We start from the raw sequence: 22,820 nt of genomic DNA on the forward strand, positions 1-22,820 counted from the left end.
ACCCACTTGCGGCAGAGGTTGCCCAAGGCATTGCAGAGGCTAGAGATGTTGAGAGGTGGTGCGTTCATGAGTTACACTAGTCGTTAGTGTTGACTACTAGCAACAGTTGGTGGCGACGGAGTTCGGGAGCTGGAGGCGGAGGAAGAAGAAACTTGGTCGTGATAGAGGAGCTCCTGGTGTGAATAGTGGATCGTGAGAGAGGTTATAAGAGAGACGTTGGGAGGGAACTTAAAACTAGGGGCAATATAATAATTTGAGTGGGGTAAGGGCATTTACATCAAATCACATTTAAGTTTAACAGTAGGTGTTCGAAAGTTAACGTTGGGTTTTTTGTAATACATGAAATTCATAACTTTGGGCCAACTATAATAAAATCCACTTATAAGTGGACAAACAATATTTTGGGCCCAATTTAAGTGGGCCAAATGAAAAATAAAAATAAAAATAATAATAAAAAAAACCTAAAATTAAAGATAATAAAATACCATTCGCCATTCTACAGGTCTTCCAATCAGAGATTAGTTCGGTTAACAGAAAGCCGGTGCACCCACATCCTGACGCGGTTTCCGAAACGACACGATATGGCTTCTAACCATGAAAGCCGTAATACGTTCCGAAACACATATATCCTCCATTCGAAGCTCCTGCAGTCGCTGCACATATTCCGGCATGTGAACCAGGTCCCACACCACCCCTGTTCCACCGGGCTTCAGAACCCTAACCATCTCCCCCAACCCTTTCATCCTCTCCGCCGCGGCTGCCGTCGTCCGGTGGCCCAAGTCCTTCCCCACCGTGTGCAGGAACACGGCCGACACCACCACATCGAAGTAATTCTGAGTGAATGGCATCCGTCGGACATCTCCTTCCTTGACAGTCACGTATTGCTGAACTCCTTCCAGCGCTGCCGTGTGCAGCGTCTCCACTGCTGTTTTCCGGCAATCGAAGCCCACCACGCAACCGCAACTTCCTTCCTTTTTAAGCTGTAGCGCCACTGCATTAAGGAGAATACCTCGCCCGCAACCGACGTCCAAGGCTGTTTTCACTGTTGACCAATCGCTAACAACGTTGATCATGCGCTGAGAGATCTCCCAGTGGAGGGAAACGGAGGAGTAGAAGATGTTGCCGGTGCTGTAGAAGAGACACAAGGCGGAGATTCCTGTAACTGAGCAAGCGAAGCTCGCAACGTAGCGAGAAGCTCCGGCGGTAAGTGCTGGGCTGAGAGATTCGATAACCGAACAGATTGAATTGAAGTAGTAGATGGAAAGGAAAGAGAAAAATGAAAAAAGGAAAGCATGGATTAGGAGAAAAAGTACAGTTTGCCATTCTTCCATGCCGTAAATTTGATAGATCTGAAACCAATTTCTTGCAGCTTTCCCCATTTGGGAATTGGGAGAGATTACCCACCTTGATTGGGCTCGAAACCTGAGTTTGAAGAGAGAAATTGGCAACAACACAACCAAGTTCCTGCAACTTACAGTGACTGAGTTAAGCAACTCTTGAGAAGACAGTCGCTGCTACAAGATTAGATCAAACGTGAATTTGGGAATGTCCATCAGTCTATGTCAGGGCTTTTGAATGAATCATGAGGTGGTAGTTGTGAGTGGGAAAAAGAATCCTCAAGGTTAGGACAAGAAAGAAATCAGGGGTGTCCGTTTGGATAGAAATTGGTAAACTACCTGAAACGCATAGGACATCTTCCGAAGTTCTGCAGTCAAAATCTCGATTAAAGTAAGAAATTCATGAGAATCTTGATAAGGGGTTCCGATCTGCAGATCGGCACCGTACATTAATATATGGTGGGACGATGTCTGAAGTAACTCCCCCAAGCACAGTTTGTGATGGAGCGAATCAGAGGGTGACTTGGAGATGACCCACTTGAGGGAAAACATCATCTGCTGCATAGCATTGTACTTTTATACCAAATCTAGGCTGGGAAAACAAAAAATCTATAAAGCTTAAATCTCAGCCTATGACTTAGTATAAAAGTACACTACTACACAGCACAGGATTTTTTTTTCCACTTGTTGCTTTCTCTTCACATTCTTTTGTCATGTAATTGCTATCTTTGATACTATATATACTATATATAATTTCTTCTAGGGTAGGGTCACGTGGATAATTTTGTCTCGTAAGAAAAATATGTCAAATAAACAAACAACTATCGAAGGCTTTTCTTTACTTTTGTAAATTCAAAATTCAAGGTTGTTTTTAGGTAAACAAAAATCTATGGTTTTCTGTTCAATTAAAACGTCACTATTTAATGAAAGTAAAATATATTTAATGAAAGTAAAATATATAAAAAAAAAAAAGGAAAAATTGAGTAACTTACAAATAAAAATAAATAAATAAATCCCAATCATGGTCCTTGTTGATTGGATCATCTCTTTGAATAAGATCTCAATTCCAACTACGCTTTTATTAGCTATCTGAAAACTATAATCTCTCTTTTTTCCAATTCGGTTCTTCCACTATCACAAACCTCGGTTAGATTTAGGCATAATACACTTTTTAGTTATTGGGAGAACGCAACTACTCTCTTTCAGATCCGTGAAACAACTCTTAGAGATCTTTTTCCACATATGAGTAAAACCATAATGCTAAGTTTCAAGTATAAAAAATATAAAAATATATTTGAGTAGAAAAAATATACTAAAATACTCAAAACATTTTTGAGTATGTTTTTTTACTTTGGAATAATGAGTTTATATTAGTAGAACTTATAATTACGTAGTATTAAAGCCTAGTAGGACTTCCTATTCGCATCCATCCGCAGAATCACGAATATATCAGATGACAGTCCACCAGAATCAAAATGAAGTTCATCCTTCACCACCAACAAACCTACCAAGTAATTCAAATTGCTCTCCAGAAACTGATGGATGAACATGCAGTCCATAGAAGAAGTTTGATGTGAACCACGTAGGAAAGGGGATTGCCACCGGGGTGGGGCAACCTGGGCACTATGAAGATGACAAGGACAAGGGCAAGGCAGAACATTCTAGAAGACTTCAATGCATGAGCAAGGCTCCAACATATTTGAAGGATTATTCCATTTAGAGTGCAAGCATTACAGATGTCATGATAGGGTTAGAATCAATGATTTTGACAACACTCAATACCAAATTATAATGCTATGAATTATGTATAAATAAGCCTTTTGAGAACCCTAAAGGGAATGAAGATTATTAACTCTTTCCTCCTACCTAATGTCTTTGAAATTTTTTTGAAAATTCTCTCTGTTCTTCAAACAATTTCTGCTAATCCACAACCCCCCTACTTAAAATCACAACAAAGTTTTTCTCAACATGAATGCCTCCAATAAGATTGTAATAATCCTCGTATTCCTAACCCAAAACCAGAATTGTAGGTCCGGGTACCCAAAGCTCTAGCCGGAAGAAGCTGCAGCTATCTAAATAGAGGCCGATGTTTTAGCCCCTAACCTATGGATCTAGATATTGTTGGTCACATGTGCTCAACACTATGGGATGATGAGAGCCTATAAGACAACCTAGAGGGGTGTGAATAGGTTGCAACTAGTGGACTTGCCTAATTTCTTGGTTTAATTACAAATACAAAGTAAATTGTAGATTTCAATGATAATTAAATAATGCAATTAATCCACAAGACAAGTATTTTACAGTGGTTTGACTTTGCAAGTCTACGTCCACTCTTCTCTTGACCTCAAGAGAGTATTCTACTAGTGATTCTCCTTTAATACAATGGGTAGAGATCAAACCCTTTACAATCTATGTTCAATAGGGCAAGAACACCATTTACAATCTTTGTTCTAAATAGGGCAAGAACACCCTTTACAATCTTTGCTCTAAGTAGGGCAAGAGCACCCTCTACAAATTCTAATCAACCTACACTAGAATTGAACAATCAATACAATTTGAAGAATTGAAAGATATTACCTAACAAGGGGTTTGACACTTTACACCTTGTGTGAGTATGATGCAATGATAGAAATGCTCAATGGAAGACATGCACCCCAATGGCCTTCAATCACTCCAAGCTTTACTCCAATGAGCTTGCTTGACAACTTTGGAATGTTCGTCAAAGTTGAGTGAAGTTGGAAGGCAAGTGGTCAATGTTTGTTCACCAATTTTAGAGCTTATGAGAGTTGTGAGATAGTAAATGCTCAATGGGCAAGGTAGGAGCTCTCAAATGGGGGTGGTTGGGCTTATAAAGATGATATTTAATTGCTTGGCCCAACCTCCCAACAGATAGAAAGTTCTGTAAAATTTCAATCCAGACGGACATTCGTTTGGCTAGATGGAAGTCCGTCTCAAATTTTAGTCATTAAAAATATAGCTGTGGGGCTAAGTCAAGCCCAGACGTGTCAAACCCACCTGCCGTCTTGATTACCCGCCTAATAACCTGTGGGTGTGATCCATCACAGGATCCACGGTCTTACCCATCAATAATAGTAAATGCAAGTATAGACAAATCAAGAGCAAGAGCAAGTTCAATAATTAATAAAATGAGTACAGGAGTCCAAGTACTCCAATAAAATAATCAAAGAAAGAATCCATGTTCAAAAAGAATGACGAGTTCAGCGGAAGCAATCAAAAAGTTTCATTCCAGATTCTTTTTCTATAGCTAAGATAAATTGGTCATGCTTGACAAGAAAGAGGGTTCTCCAGTTCTTCTCCAGACGATCAGCAAAACGTATGACAATATGTCTCCTTCTTCCATCAATGGGTGCTGTAAGTGCACTCCAAGCATCCGCAGGACACTTCGTGCACACTATCTCCATCCCTCACTGGCGGTGCCACATCCTCTTTATACGAGAATGTTCGGTCATTCTGATTATCTCTGACTTCCGACGTTGTGAAACCATTTGCACAGTTAGTATAACATACAAAGAAAAGGAATGAGTTCTGACAAACTCAATAAGGATAACACATTTCTCATCCATATGTCAACACAATCAGCAATGCATACATGATACGAATGATATGAATAATACGCAATATTATGAATGCTACTAAAATCTAACTATGCAAGTCTCTAGACAGCTGACATACTTTAAGATATAACACCAGCACTCCTCTGGGTAGGTTTGGTCACTTTGATTCCTCATGGACTGGTTACCTTTGTTGGGATCCTGGGTAAAGGGGTAAAGTCTTCATTAGGCATCTATGGCTGGGGATTAAGTCAACACTCTCTTACCAAGACTGTCACACCCCACCCAGCCGGATCCAGTCATACTCGAATACCCGTGGGGGTGATACACCTCAAGACCTAGGTTCAGTGACAATTCCATGCAACACATGATATAACAAAATTAAAAGGACAAAAATAATCAAATTCAAGTATTAAAGTCCAAAATCCTAAATATCGATTACAATCATCCAAGGTTTAGAATTGAAAGTCATAAACATTAGAGTTTAAAAGAAAGTCCATAGTTTGTTCGTAGCGGAAGCCTCTAAAGAATATTCTAATGGAAATCGACTCCATAAGAACAATCCAGACAGGAGCATGACGCATCATGCGCATCCACCTCTTCCCCGATCACGCTCTCATGGAAATCACCCACCGAAGGATCCTCCACGGGGGTGAGGTCCTCATAACCTGTAGAGAAGTCTAAAATATACACAAATAAAGGAGTGAGTTCATAGAACTCAGTGAAGTTAACTAACATCCATGTCATGCATTCATCCATCGTTTACACATCATAAATATAAGATAAGCATGTGATTAACAATATGGCCAAAATAATGTAAGATTATGATATGATATTCCTAACTCTATCATGTAGTCTCTATGGTAGACACGCTTTAAGTATAAACACCAATCTCCTTTGGGCGGTCTCAGTCACTCTCCCTCAACAAGAGACGTCTATTGGGTTCTCCGCGGTTGTTGGGTAAAGTCCTGTCGATCCATGGTTGGGGTATAAGTCATCACTCTCTCACATCACCGTTTGGTATGAGATTTGGCGCGTTTTAATGATAATCCTAACCCAGTGCAAGGTCATATGGTCTCGTACTACATATGGTACAGATATCTCCCCTCATGCCTAGTGCCCTTTTGGTTCGATATCTTCCCACCTATGAATGGAATCCTCAACGGGAGGCATCTGTTGGACCCCATTCCTTAACCTAGTGGTTGTCCACATATAATATATAGGATGCTCTCCATGTCCTCTCACGGATTGGTTACCAGTCTTGAGCACCCAGGAGCCCTTATATATTATATGCAACTCTACCTCTCTATGATGATAGTGGGCCTGTTCGACATCCAGGACCCAGCCACTAGCATCACGGGTTAACTGGCTTCAATACCCCTACCGGAAGGGTAGTAGTACTCATAAGGATTCCTAGCACAACACTTCTAGACACCTATCATTTATGCAATTTAAATATAGGTACCATCACACGGGGTCACTAGGGCAATGGGCGAACCCACAACCCCAGTTGACAAGATCAATTGAGAAGAATAATCACATTCTACATCATCCATCACGTATGCTCTCATGTCATATACACATCATCAATATAAAGTTTCGAATAAATAATAACATTCAACACCAACCTTACCTTCCGTTCCCGCAAAGTCACACACAAGTATATATTGGTGGCTAACAATTTAGAGAGGTTCGTATTACTAAATAAATACAAAATAAGGACATTTAATAATACACAACATGGTTAGTCAATCCTCACCTTCCAATTCGATTCCTTTCTAAAATTCACCGATTTCGGTCACAAGAGTAGTCGATTAACTCACAAAATTTCCTAATCACACAAGAAGATTAATAGATACATATTAGAAATCATATGGGTTTCAAAAGAGTCCCTAAGATTACCCAAAAAAACCCAATCTGACGATTATGTTCAAACCCGCCGTTTTAGACCTATTTTCGACGAAATATCAATATTTCGTTATCGATTCGAAGTCGAATCGAAATCAAAACTTTGGGAATGCCTATTTGGCAGCAAAAGGGTTCTAATGATAACTTCAATTTGATCTAATTCCACTTCAATCAAAAGGCCCCAAATTTTGGCTCTCGCGAGTGCTCTCAGCTTGGTCTGAGAGCCAAAATGCAAAATCGTTTGCAATGACTCGCATAAATCACATACAAACCAAAGGGGAACATAAATGGAACTATTTGCAAGCATTCAAAACACCTATCATGTTACAACTACTCGAATCCAACATTTATTGCGAAGAACTACTCCTAAAACTAAGCCCAAAGAAGAGGGTTTGATGAATCTTACATTTCCTAACGATTCCGCAAAGATCCGGGTGTCGGCACGCTTCCGAAAGGTTGAGAACCTTCTTCTCCCTTGGTTTCTCCTCCTCCTTGAGCCTCAGCCTCGTACTAGCAATGTAAGATTCTGCCCCGAACTGGGCTGGGGGCGGTCGACCGGCCGTTCAATCGGTCAATCGACCGGTCCTATTTTGGAGGGTCAAACAAGGTCCAAATTGGGAGATCTTTGGCTTGTTAGAAAGGTCTTTCAAAGATCTAATCATTGGTGAAAATACCTCATCATTTGGATTCTCCATCATCGTTTTATGGACGTGCCAATATCGCCTTTTAAAACCTTCATGACTAAACTTCTCCCTCCTCTTAAATTCCATAAGAGGTGTCAAGTCATCATTAGGGTCACTCCCTTGCATTGAGTCCACTCCCAAACCTTCGGGCTCGACTCGGATGGTCCACAGAGTTCGTCGACTTGAGGCCCAGGTTCGCGGTCCTGAAAACATACATGGTTTAGCGGGTTAGAAATCCGGGGGATTTCACAAAGACCATTGGCAATGAGTACTGGTGCATGTCGGGGTTTCTAATCTAATGCAAGTCATCCTGGTAACACACTACATGAAGTCCAGATACTTCCCTATGGCACCAACCAACTCGGTTCCGTATCCTTCGCAACCTAGGAATGAGAATCCTCATGGACTGGCTACCGCTGTTGGACTCCACTCCCTAACCCTATGGTCATCCACATATTGTTGGGGCGAAATGCTCTCATGACTCCTCATGACACCCAGTCCACTCCTTGGACGTCCATGAGCCCAACCCTAACATATGCAACCCTACCATTGCATGAACAACAGTAGACCACTAAATATCCACACGGACTGGTTACCGCTGTAGGATGAAACAAAGTCACGTCACCATTGTTGTAAAATCCAGCCCTATCCTAACCCTGACCCTAACCCGGATCCATTGGTGTTTGTAGGTCCGAAGACCCGAAGAGGTGGTAGAAGAGACTTGTGGACCCTTTTGATTGATAATTTTGAGTTGGAGTCCGAGCCCATGGACATTGACGATGATACCCCTTACTTGAGTACATTATCGATGTTTAGTGAGAATCTGCGCATCGAAGAAGAGTGAATTAGTTGAAGTACCTAATGGACTTCCATGCACAATCCGAAGGTATTTCCCTAAACTAGACTTCTTGATTGACTTATAGAAGAAAACCCCACTCAATTTGACCCTATATAGCCCTCCGAATCCCTGTCCGAAGTTGCTGAACTATTTCTGATTTTTCTGCTGAACTGTCTTTGGTCGATCCTACTTGGTCGATGCCATTGACCAAGAGCATCGACCAAAGCTTCCCAGACTCGAGTTAATGATTCCTTTGGAATATTCCCTACCCTATTTATGCTAGCCTCATGTTTTGAGCCCTATTCTAATCATTACCACACCTAAGAACGTGGAGAAGGTTCCCCAAAGCTCCTCCTTGACATTGGTGAAGAAGATTACACCCAAATCATTGTCAATCATTGTTCTTTGTCTCCATCACCAACTACAAGGTATGATTCATCACTCTCACTCTCTATTCTATTCTTTTTGTTCCTTTTCTTGTTGTTAAAACCTTGGAGTTGATGCTACAACCTTGCAACCATCACTCCAAGTGTTCACTCTTGCTTAACCTATGATCCTCTCCCATGTCCATTGATGCTATGCTCTCATCTCAAGCCTTGCATATGCATTCCTTCGATTCTCTTCTTAACTTCATACATTCTTATCCTAAACTGAGGTATATAGTGTGCTATGTCTATGTTTATTACTAGCATATGATTCTAACCGAATTCCTATAAGTTCCCCTAGCTAATTCATGCATTTCCAATGCAAATGCATTTGATTTCAATCCATGCTATGATTCTTGTCTATAGAACTTAGTGGTTCAATTTGGGGATTTCTATTTAGACCTTTAGATTGTTTTAATTCCTTGGTTAGTAGTGTTCTTATACTATTATTGAGCATCCCTCCAAGTTCCAGATCGATCCGAGCCTCAGAAGACCGATTTCGGACCAAAATCCCAAAATCCTCTATGCAGCCCCGAGACTGTCTTGGTCAATGCCATCGACCAAGGAGCATCGACCAAACATGTTGCTGACTGCAACTTCACCCCGTTTTGACCCGTTCGACCTCCGATTTTCCCGATCTCTTCTCTAATCTTTCATTTATGTTTGTTTAGGGTCTTAACACTATTATTGGATCATTCTTTTGTGACACTTGGATCATCATCAACTCAAATTAAGGTAAGGATGGTTATCACCATAAATACATAGGCTATGTGCTTATGCCTTGATATTCATAACTTAGTAAACATAGTCTCTTTATTACTTTTGAATGTCATAGGACTGTTATACATGCTTTAGAACAGTAGTATTGTGCTTTCATATATTCTTGTCATAATGATCAGTCATTTTTTTACTTATATATATGATGAATCATTTCGATGTTATGATTTAACTTCTATCATGATGATGTATCAAAGGTATGCGATATGATGGAATTGAGCATGTGATTGTTTAGGTATAACTTGGGATTGGGGAGTGTCCTATTGACGCTTCTGTCCTTGGGTATCGGAGGGAATAGTATGGGATGTTCTCCGAAGGTGCCCATCAACACTTTCCCGGGTTATTGGATGACATACATAGGATTGTTTAGTTGTGTGGCTAGGATATCCTTGTTGTGTTAGACCCAAATCGGAAGGGCATTGAGACCGAACAACCCGTGGTAGTGTATGGTTTGATGGACGCTCAAGACCGGTAACCAATCCGTGAGAGGACATAAACCATGCTACGGATACCCGAAAGGGGCCATTTATTGGTAGGGTTGCAAATAGCTAGACTTGGGCTCACTGGCACTCGAAGATCGGTGAGTCATATCCGTGAGAGGATGTGAGAGTTTCCCGTCTACTATTTGTGGATGACCAATAGGGTTGGTGAGTCCTGTGGGTAATATCTGTGACTCTAGTGTGAAGGATACCGGAAAGGATCCCGAGATGGGAGGAATGGAAGTATTCGGATCTGACTTGATACGATTGAGTAGATGACTTGCATTGGGCTAGGCTTTACCTTGACATGCACCAATACTTAGACCAAATGGAGATTTGAGAGAGCGGTGATCGAAACCCCATCCATGGATTGTCCGAGAGGGATGCAGGACCCAAATCCCTCCCGGTATTAAGTGACTGAGACTTACCTAAAGAAGTATGGTGCTATGACTTAAAGCATGTCTACCATAGAGATCGGCATTTATAGAGTTAGAATCATACTTGCATCATGTGTTTCATATCATATTGCATCATGTTATGATTTGTACTTATATGGTTATGAATTATGGAATAACTACCTTGCTAAGTTCTGTTGAACTCATTCCTTTTGTGCAAATGTTTTTTAGATTATCCCGTAGGTGTTGAAGACTCCGATGGCACGACCTACGAGACGGACTATGATTCCACATGCTACCCTCCGGGTGGTAGCTACCATGAAGATCAGGGTTATGGTGCCGATGAGGATTACACTGCGTACCAGGGTTAGCCCCACAGTGGTGAGGGAGCGACTGTGTTGGGCTTTCTTCGTCCATACTTACGAGGATGTACTGATTAAGATAGAGGAAACCCTTGCTTAGTACCCCACCCCCTGGATTTTGTTAAACACTGGGATATGTAATTAACTTTCACTAAGTTACTCTTTAGATGTTGGATTGTAACTTAACTTGATTTCTTACTACTTTTCCGCTGCCACTGAGAGAGTGACTTCCGCTCATTCTCTCTTTCTTATGATCATACTTATAAACTTGGTATCATTTATTTCCGCACTCTGATTATCTGTTTGTATCTTATTCATGATATCTGTTATTTATTGCTTTTGCCTTGATTATCATTGTTCATGATTGTGTTATCACGTATGTGGGAGGCATGGTCCCTTGATGCTTGATCCTTGGACTGTGGATCACATACCCGGGTATGCCAGGTAGGGTACCAGCTAGGTGGATGTGACAATTGTCACAGGTCATCCGGCTTCAATTCCCCTACCGAAAGGGTAATAGTATGTGGGGTACCAAGCCATGCAATTCTTTACTTATTAGGTATGTCATCCAGCAAGCATGATAGTGCTAGAGGCATCAATGAGCATGAGTCCTATACCAAAGCCCTCTGATATATCAAGCTAAGATATCCCAATAGAATACCCTTTCCATCACAATTACAATACATCATTCACCATCATACCATAACCAGTCATTTAATATTATAAATGATAAAGTACATAAAAGAACCTCACAAATAACAAGTATACAATAGTATCATCATGCTTTATACAATTACAGCAGGGTACATGATTAAAGAATGGTAAAGAAAGCAACTGATTTATCATGTACATGTCATTGCATAAAGACAAGAATGTATGTCCTTACCTGTAATTAAGTAAAAGTTCCTTAGAAAGCAAATCGATCACAATTAGAAGACTTTCAGTAATGATAGAGAACACCTAAACACAGGTTACAAGATTATATAAGTGACATGAGTCAAATTGAGTAAAAGCCAAAAGTCACATTGCTATTGTGACCCAGCCGATCGCTTGGCTCAAGCGACCGCCTTGAGCAACCACCCCAAAAACAAACAGCTAAAATCCGAAGCTCAGGCTTTTGATCATCCGATTTCAATCCAATTTTGGGATGATCTCAATCCGAATTTTAGACCTAACAAGTCTATAACCAAGGAGTAAAACAAAAACCCTAAATTAACACAGATCCATCATTGAAATCCTTCCCTAATTAGATCCATCCTTTATTTGGATGTAGGGATTTGTTTTCGAACATGATCCAATCAAGAACATTGAAGGGGGATACAATTAACAAGATTGGTAACCACCAACACAATGGGGATAGATCTACATCATTCAAAAGCTGAAGAAAGAGAATGGGTGAAGGGGGATTCACTTACCTCAACCAAATCTGCAAGAACAGAGGGGGAATGGTTCCAGATCACAATCCGCACTTTGCCCACCTTCTAGCACGTCTCCACTGCCGCCTAACCGTCCAAAATAGCAAATAATATGTTAATAGGGCAAGGGTTGCTATTTATAGAGAACAGGGGCAAATTAAGGCAATTTCTCGCAAGCAAGACTTGGTGGTAGCTTGGGGCAATCAACCGCCTTAAGCAACCGCCCCCTAGTACATTGTTGTACAAGGGTGCTTTGCTCAAGGGGTTGACACCCAACCTCAACCTAACCCTAATCAACACATGGGGGAGGTCTTACCTTTATTCCAAACATCGCCAAATGCCACTTGCCTTCCACTAGAGGTCCAGCTTCCCAGCAAGGCAAGTTCTTCATCAAGAGAATCCAGATCCATGGGTTTAGGGTATGGATCATGGACTTTTATCCGGACACTCCATAACTTAACCTGGTTTGACCTTTGAGTTATCGGACCTGAAATACGGATTCCAGGTTAGAATTACGGGGGTTGTTACAAGACGGACGTCCGTCTGCAGCACAGAGTGCACAAGTGGGTTTGAATAGGACTTGATTGGGTTTTTGGTATTTCTAGCCAACTCTAAGCCTCATACACTCTCCTAATATCTCCTAATTTAATGCGGATACATATGAGTGCATTTGTACGTGTCCTAAGTCCCAAATTCATCTAGTCTTGAACTTGACTTGATTTCCCATCTTCTTCTACTTTGATCTTGATGTTCATCTTGACCTTGGTTCCCTGTCCAAGATTACTTGAGCTTGACTTGAGCTTGAGCGTCCGGTGAGTTTGGTCCAATGAGTGGGATTTGGTCTACTTGTTTTAGTAATGAGCTGGACAATCACCACTCAATGTAGACATTAGAAATTTGTGTTTGTTATCATCAAAACTAATGAAGGCTAATGTGGCAATGCTGACATGGCATTTCCCAACAATCTCCCCCTTTTTTTACGATGACAAACACAAGTGATAGAACATATGAATGATCATTATAGACTTTAAAAACTATCAATTATGCATGAAGTACCTCAAATACCCCGAAAAGGCATATCATTATGAAGTACTCTAAATACCCCCATATTATGGAACCTAACATTAAGCATCATATATATCTCATTAAATTTCATATATTTATGTTCTAAGATTCTCCCCCTTTGTCATCAACAAAAAAGGAATGGAGACAAGCATGGAATGCTCCCCCTCAATGAAGACAAGATAGCAATAAGAGATAAAAGTAACTTGTATTGCATAGTAAAAGACAGTCTTGTCATAAGTAAAAGATAACATTAATCCAAAAACACATGAAACAAAAGATAACATAAAACATAAAATGAGACTATTCTTCGGCTTCATCATCTCCTTCTTCCGTATCACCTTCCTCATCCTCAGTTGCATCATCATCATCATCATCATCATCATCTTCATTTCTTTGCGGCTGCATCAAAGGGATGTTGAGGTAAGACATCATGAGGTCTTCAATAGAATCCATGCGAGTAGCCAGAGAATCAAAGTGATGATCAAAATGTTGTTGCATGGTAGTGAAGCGAGTGTCAAGTGCCTGAAACCCCAAGCTAGTGGATGTGGAAGAAGAAGCAGGCTGTTGGGGCCCGACCAGTGCACCTTCAATGTCCATATCCTGAGGTGTTGTTGCTCCTTGGCAAGCTATTGCTGCTTTTCTCTGCAAGATGGAGCAGCTCCCAACTTTTCAAGAGGTGGTGGCGAGGGAAGAGAGACCTCGTTTGTCAAGTTTACTTCAAACTGCCGGAAAATGATAGTGAGAAGGCTACCATAGGGTAGACTCATATTTCCAGTGGTGGCAGTTTGGACCATGTAGGAGATAATGATGTAGGGCAGACACAAGGGTTGATGGAAAAGGATGCAATAAGTGATATAGGTTTGCATAGAGGTGACATCAGTCCAATGTCCCTTCCTAGGGAGGATGTTCAAGTGAGTGATGTGACTGATGGCTTTGGCCTGATCATTGAACATGGTTTGCTGAATATCCAAGTAGTAGTTGGCCAATTTCCGGGTTTCAAGAGGCGTTGGTAGACTTCTTCTATATTGACATCCTCGAGTGGGTTATCTTTATAGATCCAGAATCTACAGTCCCCTTCGGTGGAGATCCCGAATAGGGTGTGAAGGATAGGGATGGTGAGAGCTATGTTCACCCCTTTGACATAAGAGGTGATTTTCAGATTTTCTCCCTCTCCTTCATGGTGAAGATTCATGTAGAAGTGAGTGACAAGCCGAGGGTATGTGAGCTCATCGGCTTAAAGGATGGGACCCCACCCATGTCCTGGAACAATTGTAGGATAGGGAATTGAGAGATGGAGATATGGTCAATGGTCTTGCCTTGCTCAATATGACACTTGACAGTGCAGGGATAGAGTTCTTGGGCCCCAATGTCTTGAAACCATTTGTCCAACCTAGGGGAACCCTCAGGTGATTCGGCACTGGGGGATGGAGGAGGAGGAGCTCTAGAAGAGGTGGCTCTAGAGGAACCACCTCACATAAACGGATTCTTTCGGCGATAAGTCATGGTAATCTATCAACCACAAAGACCACATACCCAAGAGTATAAGTAATCACATTATACCTAGGTCTAAGGTTAACTTTGAGAGAAATCTTGAAGATTTCAAAGCAACTAGAATTAAATTTTAAAAAAAAATCTTAAATGGAGTGAAATACTGAGATTATTCAAGGTTTTAATTTTTTATTTTTAATTAACAACTGATTAAAAAATTCCACCCACGAAAACAAATCCAGAATCAGATACGATAACCAAGAATAGGGAAACCAATCCAAATATATGTTTAATATAGCAACAAATTCTAACAATTACAACTAGTCCAAATTCACCAATGAATCCAATTTTTGAAAGAGTTTATTTTTGTTACACCTCAATCAAGCAGGGATGTTTTTCAAAATTAGACAGAATTTTGCTAGACAAAATAGATTTTGATAGGCAGCATGAGAAATTGTAATGACCAAGATGTTGGTTAGACAAAACAAAAATAGGATTTCTTCTCCAAGCATGTAATCTTCTGAATTTTGAGGGTTATCAACCATCATTAATCCACAAACTCATTTCAACAAAAAAAAAAAATTTAACAAGTTTTGGTTATGGTAAAGAAAATACATGGGTTTAATAGGAAACACCTAAGATTTCTTTAACCCGGTTAAGGTTTGGAGAGAAGAAACAAAACAGGGTTATAAAAAAACGTATGTTATTGTTTGAGTTTCAAAAGCAAGAGAACTGACCTTCAAATAGTTTAAAAGGCATAAACTAAATGGGTTTGGTGAAAAAAATACCACAAGGAGAGGAGAGGGGACTTACCAGAAATGATGGAGATCAAGGCTTGGAGATGATCACAAGAGCAATCCACCAACAAGTTACGCACACAGAGTGAGAGAGAGAGATAGAAAGAAATAGATGGAGAGAAGTGGGAGAGCTGGGGTGAAATAGGTATTTGAAGGAGTTTTGTAACTGACGGGAAGTGGGAGGTGAAGTCGGAGAGAGAGGGGTTTTAAAAACACCATGCGTGTTTATAAAACAACCAGACGGTCATCTGTCTGCCAAATGGATTTTTCGTCTAGTTCACTGTGCGGATGTTCGTCTGGTTGCTGAACAGACTGTTTACTTGTAGTTTAGTTTAGAGTAGGGAATTCTGGATGTTTTTCTTATTCTAATAGATCAATAAGCCCCAATTCCCTTCTTAGTTCAACAAAACGATCCTCACATAGAGGTTTTGTGAATATGTCCGCTAATTGGTGTGTTGTATCAATGAATTCCAGGACAATTTCACATTTTTGAATACAATCCCTAAGAAAGTGGTGCATTATATCAATAAGCTTGGCTCTTGTGTCAAGCACAGGGTTCTTACTAACGTTGATGGCACTAGTGTTGTCACACTTGATAGGGCATTTCTTAAGATGAACCTTATAGTCTAGTAAGGTTTGTTTCATCCATATACTTGAGCACAAAACTTCCCGGACGCTATGTATTCCGCCTTGGTTGTCAAAGAGCAACACAGTTTTGTTTCTTGCTGAACCATGACACTAGGCATGGTCAAGCAAATGACATGTACCACTTTTGCTCTTCTGGTCAACATGACAACCGGCAAAGTCGGCATCCAAGAAACTAAGTAGGTCAAATTACTTACCCTTACCATAAACCTAAGTTTGATGTGCCTTTCAAATATTTTAATATTCTCTTTATGGCACAAGCATGAGATTGTTTAGGATTGGCTTGGTATCATGCACAAGCACAAACACTAAACATTATATCCGGTCTACTAGCCGTTAAGTATAGAAGGCTTCCGATCATACCTCTATACTTAGTGGCATCAAAAGGCAACCCATCTTCATCTTTTGATAATTTCAAAGATGTGCTCATGGGTGTTCCACTAGCATTTTGAGAGGTTACATTAAATTTCTTTATGAGTTCTATAATATATTTTGTCACACCCCACCTGCTGGTCTCAGTTACCCGCCCGACAACCCGTGGGTGCAATCCATCATGGGATTCACGGTCTTACCCATCAATAATAATAAATGCAAGTAGAAACAAATCATGAGCAAGAGCAAGTTCAATAATTAATAAAAGGATTAAAAGAGTCCAAATACTCCAATAAAATGATAAAGGAAAGAATCAATGTTCAAAAAGAATAACGAGTTCAGTGGAAGCAAATAAAAATAAACTAAATTATCTTCTTTCTAGTTTCTTTCTCTAAATCTAAAAACTGCAACTCATGCTTAGCAAGGAAGGGGGTTCTCCAGTTCTTCTCAACACGATCAGCAAAGTGACGGGCAATCTGTCTCCTCCGTCCATCAATGGGTGCTATAAGCGCACTCCATGCATCCGCAGGAGCTCTCGCATAAGCTATCTCCATCTCCCACTGACGGTGCCACATCTTCTTCATATGGGAGGGGTCTTTCATATTGATCCACTCCAACTTCCGACGTTGTGAAACCATCTGTGAAGTTTATATAATACATACAAGGAAAAGGAATGAGTTCTGATGAACTCAGTAAGGATAACACATTTCTCATCCATATGTCAACACAATCAGCAATGCATATATGGTGTGAATGATATGCGATAGTATGAATGTTATTAAGATCTAACTATACAAGTCTCTAGATAGTTGTCATGCTTTAAGATATAACACCAGCCCTCCTCTGGGTAGGTCTAGTCACTCTGATCCCTCACAGACTGGTTACCTCTATTGGGATCCTGGTTAAAGGGGTAAAGTCCACACCAGGCAATCCATGGCTAGGGAATAAGTCAACACTCTCTTAGCACAACCATTGGCAATGAGTACTGGTGCAAGTCGGCGTTTCTAATCCAATGCAAGTCATACTGGTAACACACTACATGAAGTCTAGATACTTCCCCTATGGCAACAACCAACTCGGTTTTGTATCCTTCGCAACCTAGGAATGAGAACCCTCACAGACTGACTACCACTGTTGGACTCCACTCCCTAACCCAATGGTCATCCACATATTGTTGGGGCGGAATGCTCTCATGACTCCTCACGACACCTGATCCGTTCCTTGAACGTCCATAAGCCCAACCCTAACATATGCAACCCTACCATTACATGAACAATAGTGGACCACTGAGTCTCCGCACAGACTGATTACCATTGAAGGATGAAACAGAATCACGTCACCATCGTCATGGGTCATCTTGCTTCAATTCCCCGACCGAAAGGGTAGTAATATGTGGGGTACCTATCCATGCAATTCTAGACTTCCTAGGTATGTCATCTAGCAGTCATGATAGTGCTGGAGGCATCAGTGAGCATATGTCCCATACCACAACCCTCTAATATCTTAAGCCAAGATATCCCAACGGAATACCCTTTCCATCACAACTACAATACATCATTCACTATCATACCACAACTATTCGTTCAATATCATAAACAATAAAGTACATAAAAGAACATCACAAACAACAAGTATACAGTAATATCATCATGCTTAATACAGTTACAACAAGGTATATGATTAAAGAATAGTAAAGAAAGCAACTGGTCTATCATGTTCAAGTCATTGCATAAAGACAAGAATGTATGTCCATACCTATAATTAAGTAGAAGTTCTTTAGAATGCAAACTGTTCACAATGAGTAAACTTTCAGTAAAGACAGAGAACACCTAAGTACAGGGTTACAAGATCATATAAGACAAATGAGTCAAACGGACTAAAATCCAAAAGCCACATACCTACTATGACCTAGCCGGCCGCTTGGGCTGGTCGCTTGGATCAAGCGACTGCCTTGAGCAACCGCCCCAAAAATAGAATGTTTCCAATCCGAAACTCAAGCTTTTGATCATCCGATTTCAATCCGATTTTGGGATGATCTCAATCTGAATTATGAATTTAACATGTCTATAACCAAGGGGTAAGTCAAAAACCCAAAATTAACACAGAATTGTCACCCAATTTCCTTCCCTTGAATAGATCCATCCTTTGTATGGATGCAGGGATTCGTTTTCGGACAGGATCCTTTCAAGAACATTAAAAAGGGGATACAACAAGAAGATAGGTAACCACTAACACAATGGGGATAGATCTACCTCATTCAATAGCTAAAGAAAGAGAGTGGGTGAATGGAGATTCACTTACCTTAACTAGATCAACAAGAACAGAGGGGGGAGAGGTTCTAGATCTCAATCTGCACTTCGCTCACCTTCCTGCACATCTCCACTGCCACCTAACCGTCCAAAACAGCAATCCCAAGTATAATAATACGTTAATAGGGCAAGGGTTGTTATTTATAGAGACCAGGGGAAAAATTAGGGCAAAACCCCGCAATCAGGACCTGGCGGTCGCTTGGGGTGGTTGATTGGTTCAATCAATAGCCTTAAGCAACCGCCCCCTAGTACATTGTTGTACTTGGGTGCTTTGCTCAAGGGGTTGACACCCAACCTCAGCCTAACCCTAATCAACACATGGGGGAGGTCTTACCTTCATTCCGGACATCTCCAAACACCACTTGCCTTCTTCCAGAGGTCCAACTTCCAGTAAGGCAGGTTCTTCATCAAGAGAATCCTGATCCATGGGTTCTGGATATGGATAATGGACTTCTATCTGGACACTCCACAACTTAATCCGGCTAGACCTTCAGGTTATCGGACCTGCAATACGGATTCTAGGTTAGAATTACAGGGGTTGTTACATATTTGGTTTGACTAATAAAGATATCATTTCCACTTTGTTTAATTTGCAAACCAAGAAAGAAATTTTATTCACCCATCATATTCATTTCAAATTCATTTCTCATACAAGTACTAAAGTCATAACACAAAGATTCATTTGTAGCACAAAAAATGATATTATCCACATATATTTGCACAATGATAATGTCATTATTTTTATACTTTACAAATAATATGGTGTCTACCTTACCAATTAACAATCCCTTTTGGACAAGGAATTTGCTCAATCTTTCATACCAAGCTCGTAGAGCTTATTTAAGTCTATATAGAAGCCTTCTTAAGTTTGAAGACATGGTTGGGGTAGGTAGGGTTTTCAAATCCTGGAAGTTGTGCAACATACACTTCCTCCATAATGAATCCATTTAAGAATGTACTTTTCACATCCATTTGATATAACTTGAAGTTCTTATGGCATGGAAATGCTAATAGCATTCTTATAGACTCCAACCTGGCTACGGGTGCATAGGTCTCATCAAAGTCAATTCCATCTTGTTGATTATATCCTTGGGCAATAAATCTTACCTTGTTTCTAACAACTTGACCATTTTCATTAAGCTTGTTGCTAAATACCCATTTGGTGCCTATGATGGTATGGTCTCGGGGTCTTTGAATGAGTTCCCAAACTTCATTTCTTTCGAATTGATTTAACTCTTCTTGCATGACCATGATCCAATAACTATCGGTTAGGGCCTCTTTGCATTTTTGAGTTCTATAGTTGACAAGAATACAACATAATTGCATAATTTTTTTGTTCTTGATCTAGTTTGGATTCCTTGACCTAAGTCACATCCTTAGATAATTCTTGAGAGGAGGTTCCACTATCTTTGAGATTATTTCTAGGTTCTTCTAGAGATAAGTTATCCACTTTCTCTCTAATTACATGTTCAACCCTCCCATCATCATCTTCATCAACTAGAGGCTTATATTTATCCTTAGGTAGATATACATCACATTTGACGTTCATTGATTCTTCCACAACTAATGTTCTTTTATTTAACACTTTATATGCTTTACTATTTTGGGAGTATCCCAAGAAAACTCCCTCATCAACTTTTTCATCAAATTTTCCCTTGGGGTTCTTAGAGTTCAATATTGAGCATTTTCATCCAAATATTTGGAACTGATCAACCATAGGTACTTTATTGTGACAAAGTTCATATGGTGTCTTGTCTAAGAGTTTTCTAATTAGTACATGATTTAAGATATAACAAGCGGTGCTTATGGATTCCGTCCAAAGATACTTTGGCAATGAGAATTCATTAAGCATGGTTCTAGCCATTTCTTGGAGTGATATATTCTTTCTTTTTACCACTCCATTTGATTAGGGGGTCCTAAGGGCAGAGAAGTTATGGGTTATGCCTTCTTTATCACAAAACTTTCCAAAGTAGTTGTTGTTGTCAACTCCCCTTCCATGGTCAGACTCAGACTCAGATACATACTGATAGACGTAAACTATCAGCGGCTTATGATCTAGATCACCTTTCCCAGATCTTTATTCCTTAGCTCTGTGCTTCTAGCAGAGCCGTTTGTGATTAAGTTCATCAACTAACTTAGCCTTCGGAAATGGACTCCCGACCCCTGCGGTCGGGCCACATCTGACGCTTTTGTTTTGCAGGTCATCAAGAGGAGATCTAAGGGCTGAGCAGATTTTAGACGCATCAGGTAGTTATGAGGTATCCTTTCTTGTTTTGAATTTTTCTGACAAGAATAATGAATTCCTCAAAATCATCATCCTTGTGTTTTAAAAACAAAGTACATGTATACCTTGAGTAGTCATCCACAATGACAAATGTATAATGTTTACCACCAAGGCTAGCTGTGGGAATGGGTCCAAATAAGTCCATGTGAAGAAGTTCTAGTGGTCTACTAGTTGATACTATGTTCTTGGACTTATAAGATACTTTGGTTTGTTTTCCTTTTTGGCAAGCATCAGAAAAATAATTTTTATCAAAATTTATTTTTGGAAGATTTCTAACTAGGTTCTTTGATGCAATGGTCTCAATTAACTTCATATTGATGTGGCCTAGTCTTCTATGCCAAATAAGAGTTTCTTCATGTGACATAAGACAAGTCATATTAGGAGATGATTCATTGAAAACACAAGTATAGATATTATTTCTCCTAGTACCTTTTAGAATTAGGTTTTTATTAATATCTTTCACATGGTGACATGAAACATCAAATGTAACTTTTTAACCTATACTACACAATTGACTTACACTAAGCAAGTTATATGATAGTTTATCAACTAAATATACATTTGAGATAGAAGTACCTCCAATGTTGACTTGACCAATGTTCATTATCTTTCCTTTGCTATTGTCTCCGTAAGTGACGCATCCTCCATCATATGATCTAAGCTTTGTGAAGAGCTTTGAATTTGACATCATGTGCTTAGAACAACCATTATCAAAGTACCACTCACTTCTTTGGATGTTCATCAAGCAAACATATATAAGAAATAAAAGATATGCATTGGTCCCCACGTCTACATGGGTCCAACTTGGTTAGATTTTATTGGTTCCATGTTGATCTGAGTGGGTTGATATCCTTTGGGTCTTTGAAATCTTGGGTCACAAATGTCAAAAGGTTCTTGGACTTGAAGTTTTTGTTTCCTTTGCCCTTTGGAGTTTTGGCTTATTTGCCCACTCCATTGGTTTGTGTTTTGATAGAAGTTTTGACTTCTTCTAGGTCTTTGATAGTTCGGCATACATGGCTTTAATGGAGGTTGAGGCATATGCTCAAAAGGGGCACAGTAGGGATATGACCAACTATAATCAAACATCATTAGGTTTTGGTTTGGCCAAAATTGGTGATGTTGTTGGCTTTGAACATTATGGTAGTTTTGGGGTTTTTGCCACCTATGATCATAATGGTTTTGGTATCCTCCATTACTTTTTGAATAACCTTAGTTAAAGTAATTTGGTCTTTTTGGTCCTTGGTTATTCTTTGGTCCATCCTTTTGATTCCCGTTTTGCCCTTTCCTTTGGTAATGGTGATTTCCTCTCCCAATTTTTCCTTTATTGGCTTAAGGTTGAGTCCTGTTCCCATTTTGAATGTTTCCTTGAACATTTGTGGGTTTTGGTGAAAGGTTCTTGCTAGATGATCCCTTTTCACATCTAACTTCCTTCCCCTTTTTAGGTGTGGTGGTTTCACCATTGAATCCAATTCTTTCTTTATCTTGAGGATTCTTTTGGGGGGTTCCTAGAAGTTAGGTTCTTTTGCCCATTGGTGAATGTCACAATGACATTGTTTAGGTCAATGTTTTCCTTTTCTATTTCATTAATGTACTCTCGTAGATCATTTACGGTATCATTAAGAGAGGATACTTTACCTTTCAAAACCTTATTTTTCTTTTCAAGTTTCTT

At 40.0% G+C, this 22,820-nt stretch overlaps 1 protein-coding gene across 1 annotated transcript; it reads right to left on the reverse strand.

The window, feature by feature from the left end:
- Positions 1-223: 223 nt before the first annotated feature.
- Positions 224-1,755, reverse strand: LOC149028923 (uncharacterized). The gene has a single exon (XM_089149432.1). It carries the CDS (start codon positions 1,377-1,379, stop codon positions 528-530), a length of 852 nt encoding a protein of 283 aa, XP_089005558.1. The 5' UTR covers positions 1,380-1,755; the 3' UTR covers positions 224-527.
- Between the last annotated feature and the right edge of the window lie 21,065 nt (positions 1,756-22,820).

Source organism: Hakea prostrata, chromosome 1, assembly GCF_041222555.1.
Source record: "Hakea prostrata isolate BN-2017 chromosome 1, UWA_Hpros_2, whole genome shotgun sequence".
NCBI classification, from domain to species: domain Eukaryota; kingdom Viridiplantae; phylum Streptophyta; class Magnoliopsida; order Proteales; family Proteaceae; genus Hakea; species Hakea prostrata.

Excerpts from the sequence above, each read along its gene's own strand:
- LOC149028923 (XM_089149432.1), bottom strand. The coding sequence starts at position 1,379 with ATGGGGAAAGCTGCAAGAAATTGGTTTCAGATCTATCAAATTTACGGC.